At 43.3% G+C, this 12,280-nt stretch overlaps 1 protein-coding gene across 2 annotated transcripts in view; it reads left to right on the plus strand.

The window, feature by feature from the left end:
• The first annotated feature begins 9,221 nt into the window (after window positions 1-9,221).
• Window positions 9,222-12,280, plus strand: part of grin3ba (glutamate receptor, ionotropic, N-methyl-D-aspartate 3Ba) — a 64,492-nt gene continuing 61,433 nt past the window's right edge. For both annotated transcript variants that reach the window (XM_027138966.2, XM_047820755.1), the window contains exon 1: window positions 9,222-9,885. In XM_027138966.2, the coding sequence (XP_026994767.2) occupies window positions 9,445-9,885 (441 nt within the window). In that variant the 5' untranslated portion in view covers window positions 9,222-9,444. The remainder of the gene's footprint in view (window positions 9,886-12,280) is intronic.

Genomic DNA, 12,280 nt, shown 5'->3' on the forward strand with positions numbered 1-12,280 from the left:
ACAGACTGATAGAGAGAGAGAATGACACACAGAGTGATAGAGAGAGAGAATTACACAGACAGACTGATAGAGAGAGAGAATGACACACAGAGTGATAGAGAGAGAGAATGACACAGACTGATAGAGAGAATGACACACAGACTGATAGAGAGAGAGAATGACACACAGAGTGATAGAGAGAGAGAATGACACACAGACTGATAGAGAGAGAGAATGACACACACAGACTGATAGAGAGAGAGAGAATGACACAGACAGACTGATAGAGAGAGAGAATGACACAGACAGACTGATAGAGAGAGAGAATGACACAGACTGATAGAGAGAGAGAATGACACACAGACTGATAGAGAGAGAGAATGACACACAGAGTGATAGAGAGAGAGAATGACACACAGACTGATAGAGAGAGAGAATGACACAGACTGATAGAGAGAGAGAGAATGACACAGACAGACTGATAGAGAGAGAGAGAATGACACACAGAGTGATAGAGAGAGAGAATGACACAGACAGACTGATAGAGAGAGAGAATGACACACACAGAGTGATAGAGAGAGAGAATGACACAGACAGACTGATAGAGAGAGAGAATGACACAGACAGACTGATAGAGAGAGAGAATGACACAGAGTGATAGAGAGAGAGAATGACACACACAGACTGATAGAGAGAGAGAATGACACACACAGACTGATAGAGAGAGAGAATGACACAGACAGACTGATAGAGAGAGAGAATGACACACACAGACTGATAGAGAGAGAGAATGACACACAGAGTGATAGAGAGAGAGAATGACACAGACAGACTGATAGAGAGAGAGAATGACACAGACTGATAGAGAGAGAGAATGACACACACAGACTGATAGAGAGAGAGAATGACACACACAGACTGATAGAGAGAGAGAATGACACACAGACTGATAGAGAGAGAGAATGACACACAGACTGATAGAGAGAGAGAATGACACACACAGTCTGATAGAGAGAGAGAATGACACACAGACTGATAGAGAGAGAGAATGACACACAGACTGATAGAGAGAGAGAATGACACACAGACTGATAGAGAGAGAGAATGACACAGACAAACTGATAGAGAGAGAGAATGACACAGACAGACTGATAGAGAGAGAGAATGACACAGACTGATAGAGAGAGAGAATGACACACACAGACTGATAGAGAGAGAGAATGACACACAGAGTGATAGAGAGAGAGAATGACACAGACAGACTGATAGAGAGAGAGAATGACACACAGAGTGATAGAGAGAGAGAATGACACACAGAGTGATAGAGAGAGAGAATGACACAGAGTGATAGAGAGAGAGAATGACACAGACAGACTGATGGAGAGAGAGAATGACACAGACAGACTGATAGAGAGAGAGAATGACACAGACAGAATGATAGAGAGAGAGAATGACACAGACAGACTGATAGAGAGAGAGAATGACACACAGAGTGATAGAGAGAGAGGATGACACAGACAGACTGATAGAGAGAGAGAATGACACACAGACTGATAGAGAGAGAGAATGACACAGACAGACTGATAGAGAGAGAGAATGACACACAGAGTGATAGAGAGAGAGAATGACACAGACAGACTGATAGAGAGAGAGAATGACACAGACTGATAGAGAGAGAGAATGACACAGACTGATAGAGAGAGAGAATGACACAGACTGATAGAGAGAGAGAATGACACACAGACTGATAGAGAGAGAGAATGACACACACAGACTGATAGAGAGAGAGAATTACACACAGAGTGATAGAGAGAGAGAATGACACAGACAGACTGATAGAGAGAGAGAATGACACACAGAGTGATAGAGAGAGAATGACACACACAGACTGATAGAGAGAATGACACACAGACTGATAGAGAGAGAGAATGACACAGACTGATAGAGAGAGAGAGAATGACACAGACAGAGTGATAGAGAGAGAGAATGACACAGACTGATAGAGAGAGAGAATGACACAGACTGATAGAGAGAGAGAATGACACACAGACTGATAGAGAGAGAGAGAATGACACAGACAGAGTGATAGAGAGAGAGAATGACACAGACAGACTGATAGAGAGAGAGAATGACACAGACTGATAGAGAGAGAGAATGACACACACAGACTGATAGAGAGAGAGAATGACACACAGACTGATAGAGAGAGAGAATGACACAGACTGATAGAGAGAGAGAATGACACAGACTGATAGAGAGAGAGAATGACACACACAGACTGATAGAGAGAGAGAATGACACACACAGACTGATAGAGAGAGAGAATGACACACAGACTGATAGAGAGAGAGAATGACACAGACAGACTGATAGAGAGAGAGAATGACACACAGACTGATAGAGAGAGAGAATGACACAGACAGACTGATAGAGAGAGAGAATGACACACAGAGTGATAGAGAGAGAGAATGACACAGACAGACTGATAGAGAGAGAGAATGACACAGACTGATAGAGAGAGAGAATGACACAGACTGATAGAGAGAGAGAATGACACACAGACTGATAGAGAGAGAGAATGACACACACAGACTGATAGAGAGAGAGAATTACACACAGAGTGATAGAGAGAGAGAATGACACAGACAGACTGATAGAGAGAGAGAATGACACACAGAGTGATAGAGAGAGAGAATGACACACACAGACTGATAGAGAGAATGACACACAGACTGATAGAGAGAGAGAATGACACAGACTGATAGAGAGAGAGAGAATGACACAGACAGAGTGATAGAGAGAGAGAATGACACAGACTGATAGAGAGAGAGAATGACACAGACTGATAGAGAGAGAGAATGACACAGACAGACTGATAGAGAGAGAGAATGACACACAGACTGATAGAGAGAGAGAATGACACACAGACTGATAGAGAGAGAGAATGACACACAGACTGATAGAGAGAGAGAGAATGACACAGACAGAGTGATAGAGAGAGAGAATGACACAGACAGACTGATAGAGAGAGAGAATGACACAGACTGATAGAGAGAGAGAATGACACACACAGACTGATAGAGAGAGAGAATGACACACAGACTGATAGAGAGAGAGAATGACACAGACTGATAGAGAGAGAGAATGACACAGACTGATAGAGAGAGAGAATGACACACACAGACTGATAGAGAGAGAGAATGACACACACAGACTGATAGAGAGAGAGAATGACAAACAGAGTGATAGAGAGAGAGAATGACACAGACAGACTGATAGAGAGAGAGAATGACACACACAGAGTGATAGAGAGAGAGAATGACACAGACAGACTGATAGAGAGAGAGAATGACACAGACAGACTGATAGAGAGAGAGAATGACACACACAGAGTGATAGAGAGAGAGAATGACACAGACAGACTGATAGAGAGAGAGAGAATGACACAGACAGACTGATAGAGAGAGAGAATGACACAGACAGACTGATAGAGAGAGAATGACACACAGAGTGATAGAGAGAGAGAATTACACAGACAGACTGATAGAGAGAGAGAATGACACACAGAGTGATAGAGAGAGAGAATGACACACAGAGTGATAGAGAGAGAGAATGACACAGACTGATAGAGAGAATGACACACAGACTGATAGAGAGAGAGAATGACACACAGAGTGATAGAGAGAGAGAATTACACACACAGACTGATAGAGAGAGAGAGAATGACACAGACAGACTGATAGAGAGAGAGAATGACACAGACAGACTGATAGAGAGAGAGAATGACACAGACAGACTGATAGAGAGAGAGAATGACACAGACTGATAGAGAGAATGACACACAGACTGATAGAGAGAGAGAATGACACACAGAGTGATAGAGAGAGAGAATGACACACAGACTGATAGAGAGAGAGAATGACACAGACTGATAGAGAGAGAGAGAATGACACAGACAGACTGATAGAGAGAGAGAATGACACAGACAGACTGATAGAGAGAGAGAGAATGACACACAGAGTGATAGAGAGAGAGAATGACACAGACAGACTGATAGAGAGAGAGAATGACACAGACAGACTGATAGAGAGAGAATGACACAGACAGACTGATAGAGAGAGAGAATTACACAGACAGACTGATAGAGAGAGAGAATGACACAGACTGATAGAGAGAGAGAATGACACAGACAGACTGATAGAGAGAGAGAATGACACAGACTGATAGAGAGAGAGAATGACACAGACAGACTGATAGAGAGAGAGAATGACACACAGACTGATAGAGAGAGAGAATGACACAGACAGACTGATAGAGAGAGAGAATGACACACAGAGTGATAGAGAGAGAGAATGACACACAGAGTGATAGAGAGAGAGAATGACACAGACAGACTGATAGAGAGAGAGAATGACACACAGAGTGATAGAGAGAGAGAATGACACAGACAGACTGATAGAGAGAGAGAATGACACACAGAGTGATAGAGAGAGAGAATGACACAGACAGACTGATAGAGAGAGAGAATGACACACAGAGTGATAGAGAGAGAGAATGACACAGACAGACTGATAGAGAGAGAGAGAATGACACACAGAGTGATAGAGAGAGAGAATGACACACAGACTGATAGAGAGAGAGAATGACACACAGACTGATAGAGAGAGAGAATGACACAGACAGACTGATAGAGAGAGAGAATGACACACAGAGTGATAGAGAGAGAGAATGACACACACAGACTGATAGAGAGAGAGAATGACACAGACAGACTGATAGAGAGAGAGAATGACACACAGACTGATAGAGAGAGAGAATGACACACAGAGTGATAGAGAGAGAGAATGACACAGACAGACTGATAGAGAGAGAGAGAATGACACACAGAGTGATAGAGAGAGAGAATGACACACAGACTGATAGAGAGAGAGAATGACACACAGACTGATAGAGAGAGAGAATGACACAGACAGACTGATAGAGAGAGAGAATGACACACAGAGTGATAGAGAGAGAGAATGACACAGACAGACTGATAGAGAGAGAGAATGACACACAGACTGATAGAGAGAGAGAATGACACAGACAGACTGATAGAGAGAGAGAATGACACACAGAGTGATAGAGAGAGAGAATGACACAGAGAGTGATAGAGAGAGAGAATGACACACAGAGTGATAGAGAGAGAGAATGACACACAGAGTGATAGAGAGAGAGAATGACACAGAGAGTGATAGAGAGAGAGAATGACACAGACCTTGAGGTCACTGATGGACAACTTCAGAAACTTCCAACTTTCAGAACTTTGATGGAGCTTCACTCCAATTATGAGCTTCTGACCTTCATCATGTTCCACACTTTCCATGCTTACTCTCAGGCTGTGTGTGTGTGTGTGTGTGTGTGTGTGTGTGTGTGTGTGTGTGTGTGTGTGTGTGTGTGTGTGTGTGTGTGTGTGTGTGTGTGTGTGTGTGTGTGTGTGTGTGTGTGTGTGTGTGTGTGTGTGTGTTGGGGGATTGATAAAGAAGTGTGTTTGGACTAGCTGAGATGTTAAATGCTGAATTACACTTGAGTTCAGCATCAATGAAGGAATGAAGAGTTTAAAGCACCGACAGAACTGTAAATCCTGATCAGCAGGTTCACACCAAACACGCTGTTACACGAGGTTCTTACCTCACACTGCACACTGATATAAGGAACAGACACACAACAGTCTAAAGGAACTTAAAGCACTTCTCCTTTAATCTCAGGGAGGTTTTCCTCACCACCGTCACCTCCGGCTTGATCATTAGGGATAAATGTTAGAGATAAACAGTAACTTCATTTACAGTTGTTTTCAGTCGCTAACAAGCGCTTAACTGTACTTAAGATAATGTTTCTAAACTCAACACAGACTTAAAACACAATCGGCAAAATTGATCATTTTCCTCTCAAAAACACATTTTGTTAAATATCTACTAACTCTCCATTTCAAAACACAACACATCTTTCTCTGCACACACTGACTTTACCGAAACACTGGAAATCCGACTCAAAATGAAATTATTCTGTCGAACAATAACACTTGTTTTCACTTCACAAGGTATATGCAGTCGATCAAAGTAAGGAGATAAGAAGGGGGGGGGGCTAAAAATAGCACAAAATTAATGTACCTAATCCCTGTGATCTTCAGGGTTAGGCCACATGTTTTCATCAACATCACATCTGACATCATCCAAGGCGATGCACCTGGGATAAAACCGCTTGGTAAGTCGGATCCACCCTCGGCGATCTTGATCTGTGATGTCCCTGCAGCATCCATGGCTTCAAGGAGGGACATCTGGTCATGTGGCTGATGGTCATACTGTAAACCTTCCATCTCCATGCAGAAATGAACTCCTCTATGGGGTTGAGGAAAGGTGAATAGGGTGGAAGGAAGAGACTTACCAGTCTTGGGTGGACTTCAAACCATGCTGTTATTGCTTGCGAATGATGGAAAGCAACATTGTCCCAGGTAATTACAAATGTCCTCATGTCTTCACCCTCCTGATCCTGCTCTGGTACCAGGAGCTGGTGGAGGTCATTGAGAAAGGCAAGGAGGCGTTCGGTATTATAGTGTCCAACCTGACATCTGTGAAGGAGTAATCCTGCATTTGCCATTGCTGCACACATGGTAATGTCTGCCCCTCTCTGTCCTGGCACATCAACTGTGGCCCTTTGTGGCAAATGCTGTGGCAATTATATTTCCTCCACGTCGACGCCTTTTGGATAGATTGAATCCTGCCTCATCTATGTACAGTAAATGAATTCATGAGGGACCTGGTTGGCCTTCAGTTCCATAACTCTCTGAAACCAAGTGTATGTATATCATGTCATTACTGTATCCCATACTGTACTCTTACAGTGTGTGTGTGCGTGCGTGTGTGTCTGTGTGTGTTAGTGTGAGTGTGTGTGTGTGTGTGTGCGTGCGTGTGTGTGTGTGTGTGTGTGCAGTAACTGCATATCATTATAAACATAGTTGCCCTGTGTGTAATTGTATTAAGTGTGTTACAGAAGTTACACCAGCTTCTTATTTACACAGATTTATACACAGTGTGAGTATTTGGGAAAATTTCAATGTTTAATACATTTTTTGTATTTTAAACCTCATACAGGACACTGTGTGTGTGTGTGTGTGTGTGTGTGTGTGTGTGTGTGTGTGTGTGTGTGTGTGTGTGTGTGTGTGTGTGTGTGTGTGTGTGTGTGTGTGTATGTGTGTGTGTGTGTGTGTGGTGTGTGTGTGTGTGTGTGTGTGTGTGGTGTGTGTGTGTGTATGTGGTGTGTGCGTGTGTGTATGTGGTGTGTGTGTATGTGGTGTGTGTGTGTGCGCGTGTGTGAGTGTGAGTGTGTATGTGGTGTGTGTGTGTGTGTGTGTGTGTGTGTGTGTGTGTGTGTGTGTGTGTGTGTGTGTGTGTGTGTGTGTGTGTGTGTGTGTGTGTGTGTGTGTGTTCTGACAGGCAGCCTGTGCTTTACAGCTCGCTTCCACAATCCCATTAACTCATGTTACAGCGAGCTGCAGCTAAATGTGCAGAATAAATTATCTGTGTAAATTACGTGCGAGAGAAGTTTATTAAAGCGACAGAGTAAACAGATTTTAATGAGGCAACTCTAAAAAAGTTGTAAAGTTTGAACAGGAGTAAGCAAAGATATTTCTCATAACTCTCTTATTACAAATGCAGCTCTAATTCAATACAGTGAGTTATAAAGATATATAAACACTGTTCACTTTAACACCTGCATCTTCATGCAACTGATTATCTAATCGACCAATCAGCTTTTAGAACACACAACATGTCGAAGCTTGATGAGCTGAAGAGCAGAAGGTTCCATGCACTGCTCTCCTGACCTGTGATTGGCTGATTGCAGAATGAGCAGGGGTCCCAGTGTTCCTAATAAACTGACTGTGGAGAGAAGACTGTGTACTGTATTGAATATATGGAAATCAGTCTGTAATTGATATGAGAATAATTACATCCACGCTCGAACACTTTGATTTATAATGATATGCTGATTTATGCAGATTTTTACTAAATTACACAGATTTATTCTGAGTTAAAAACATTTACGTCGTGATTGTTTGTTCTGCAATTCGCTCGTTTACTCACACTGAATTAACAGATGTGTTGTAGTGTAAAATACACAGAAGTAAATACAAATACATCCATTATCTGGTCTTCAGGAAACGTTCTGTGTTCAACCCTTTTTGGTTGGTAAGAAGAAGAAAAAACCCTGAAAACCTTCAGTGTGTGTGAAGAGGGAATTAGTGTGGTACTTATTCTGAGTCTCCTGAACCAATCAGAAGTTTAAGTTTAAAGGTGGGGTCTCCGTTGTTTGAGAGAACTGAAGGAGCGGGAAGGCCAGCGATGGGACGCCGAGGCGCTTTTTTCCTTCTCGATAGGTGAGTAACGTTGGTTTTGCTTTGTTACACAGAACTAATATATGCCTTTGTCCTTTACATCATTATGCTTGTGTGGCATTTTTGCTTGTTTGTTTATCTACAATCGTATTGTTCTTCCCTTCGGCTATGATAAAGACACGTTTCTTTCTGTTAGTCGCCCGGGTTACGTACGTATGTGTGGGCGGAGCTATCGATACAGGGGTGGGACCCGTTTGGGTTAGGGGCGTGTTTGTTTTGGTGATTTTATATGTCAACACTGGCTTTCAAACATCACAGACCCCACCTTTAATGTCCTGGTACTGGGTTCTCCAAGGGTTCTTTAATAGTGTTCTTGGCCCCAAAACAGTTACTGATGGTAAAGCACTGTTGCTCTACATTAGAACCTTTCGCAGTTTATCTACCAAATAACTGTAAGGGTTCACAAATGTATGAGATTATTATATTATTATAAATGTGTTATTTATATAAGACATTACAGCTACATGCTAACGTGGTACAGACCTGAGGTGAGTTTGTGATGTTAGCTAATACACTTTATAATACACATCAGGATTGTTTAATGTTTACAATGAAGAACAAAACAAACTAAAATTAATTTTGTATAAATTATACGACACATTAGACATAAAGTGCGGTGCAATTTTTGATGAATTAATAACTAATTCTTGGGATTTGTGTTAATAAAGGGTTTTATATGATGAGTTGGTCATTTTGTTTACCACAACAGCAAAAAAAAAAACTTTAATATTGAAATAATTTCAAACAGAACAAAATATATATCTATTTTGTAAAGAACTAGAAACTCCGCCCACCGCCGGATCTGATTGGTCAGCGCGTTAAAAGGCAGATGACGCAGGCAGCTCGAGCGTTTTGAGTTGTTTTTAGGAAAGAGTCGCTCGCGCTCCAATGTGCTGTGTGCAGGCGCGCGCGGGGCGAGTGAGTGCGCGCTCCCGCCGCTCAGAGCAGAACCTACAATAAGGCAAAAATAAAAGAGGAATATAAAGAAAGGAAGGAGACACTGAGGTCAGGGAGAAGAGCGATGCAGGAGCAGGATGAGTGTGATGGTCTGCAGGCTCGTGGCATATCTCTCCGTGTCTCTGCACGCGCTTATCTCCCCGTGCCAGCTCCATCCTCAGCCCTGTGGCATCCTCGCGCACATAGAACACACCGTCCGCCTCGGCGCCGTCCTGCCCTCCCGACAGCCCTCGCGCGTCCGAGCCGCCGTGAACCGCGCGCTCCTTCACGCCAGAAACCGTCCGCACGCGCTCTTACCGTACAACCTGAGCCTGGAGGTGGTGTGGGCGCGAGCAGCGCACGCGGACCCGGAGTCGGTGTTCCGGTGTGTGTGTCAGGACGTGGTGGTGCGCGGGGTGTCGGCGGTGCTCGCGTTCCCACAGAGCCACCAGGAGCTCGTGCAGGTGGACTTTATATCCGCTTTTCTGCAGATCCCCTTCATCAGCATCATCGAGGAAGGTGAAGCGCTTCACACGCAGGTGAGCTCGCGCTGTTCGGTTAGTTAGTTAGTTAGTTAGTTAGTTAGTTAGTTAGTTAGTTAGTTAGTTAGTTAGTTAGTTAGTTAGAGATCTGTGAGCGTTCAGATAACCAATCACTCAGTCATCACTAATCAGTCACAAGCTCAGTGATCACAAACCTCATGTGTATTTGATATAATCTGCTGTTATGCGTTCTGTACACACCTGTGTGACGTCACTTCAGTACACACCTGTGTGACGTCACACACTCACCTGATCCTCTCACTAGAGCAGTGTGTCAGCAGTTAAACATCTGGACAAGTTATAAACACAGATGCTGATGTGATCCAGCAGAATGGAGTCCTGTGGAGAAACTCACAGGTCCAGAGGATGACAATAATCGTGTGTGTGTGTGTGTGTGTGTGTGTGTGTGTGTGTGTGTGTGTGTGTGTGTGTGTTTGTGTGTGTGTGTGTGTGTGTTTGTGTGTGTGTGTGTGTGTGTGTGTGTGTGTGTGTGTGTGTGTTTGTGTGTGTGTGTGTGTGTGTGTGTGTGTGTGTGTGTGTGTGTGTGTGTGTGTGTGTGTTTGTGTGTGTGTGTGTGTGTGTGTGTGTGTTTGTGTGTGTGTGTGTGTGTGTGTTTGTGTGTGTGTGTGTGTGTGAAAATAATCACTACTCAGAGGTGCACGTCAATCAGGTGAACCTTTTCTTTCTAAATAGTTACCTGTCACTTCATCACAGTGAGCTTTTAACGCTGAGCTGTGTGTCTTACACACCTGGGTGATGTCGTGGGACGTGAACTTGATCACACACACACCTGAGCTGTGTGTCTTACACACCTGGGTGATGTCGTGGGACGTGAACTTGATCACACACACACCTGAGCTGTGTGTCTTACACACCTGTGTGATGTCGTGGGACGTGAACTTGATCACACACACCTGAGCTGTGTGTCTTACACACCTGGGTGATGTCGTGGGACGTGAACTTGATCACACACACCTGAGCTGTGTGTCTTACACACCTGGGTGACGTCGTGGGACGTGAACTTGATCACACACACACCTGAGCTGTGTGTCTTACACACCTGGGTGATGTCGTGGGACGTGAACTTGATCACACACACACCTGAGCTGTGTGTCTTACACACCTGGGTGATGTCGTGGGACGTGAACTTGATCACACACACACCTGAGCTGTGTGTCTTACACACCTGGGTGATGTCGTGGGACGTGAACTTGATCATGAATTTTTAGTTATGAACAGTTAATGTTTTCTCTTGAGGTTTATAAAAACAGTTTTGGCTTGTTAAATGTAACCTGAATTTCACATGCAAAGGTACACACACACACACACACACACACACACACACACACACACACACACACACACACACACACACTCACACTCTCACACACACACACACACACACTCACACACACACACACACACACACTCACACACACACTCAAACTCTCACACCCACTCACACATACACACACATACACACACACACACTCACACACACACACACACACACACACACACACACACACACACACACTCACACACACACACACACACTCACACACACACACACCTCACACACACACACACCTCACACCACACACACCACACACCTCACACCCACACACACCACACACACACACACACACACACACACACACACACACACACACATATACACACACACACACACACACACATATATACACACTCTCTCTCACACACACACACACACACACACATATATACACACACTCTCTCACACACACACACACACACACACACACACACACACACACACACACACACACACACATACACACACTCTCTCACACACACACACACAAACACACACACACACACACACACACACACACACACACACACACACACACACACACACACACACACACTCACACACACACGTGTCACAGAAGAAACTGTCTTGGAGACCTCTAGGACATATGAGTGTGTCTGAGGAAAACAGATGGTGTGAAAGTGTTGTTTGAAAAAAACTGTAATGTCCACAACACTGTTTATAACTCCCATATGTTTATAACACTGTTTATAACTCCCATATGTTTATAACACTGTTTATAACTCCCATATGTTTATAACACTGTTTATAACTCCCATATGTTTATAACACTGTTTATAACTTCCATATGTTTATAACACTGTTTATAATTCCCATATGTTTATAAACAGTGTTATAAACATATGGGAATTTTATAACACTGTTTATAATTCCCATATGTTTATAACACTGTTTATAACTTCCATATGTTTATAACACTGTTTATAACTCCCATATGGAGATAACTCACATAACTAACTCTAACTCCCATATGGGAATTATAAACAGTGTTATAAACATATGGGAATTATAAAC

Source organism: Tachysurus fulvidraco, chromosome 11, assembly GCF_022655615.1.
Source record: "Tachysurus fulvidraco isolate hzauxx_2018 chromosome 11, HZAU_PFXX_2.0, whole genome shotgun sequence".
NCBI classification, from domain to species: domain Eukaryota; kingdom Metazoa; phylum Chordata; class Actinopteri; order Siluriformes; family Bagridae; genus Tachysurus; species Tachysurus fulvidraco.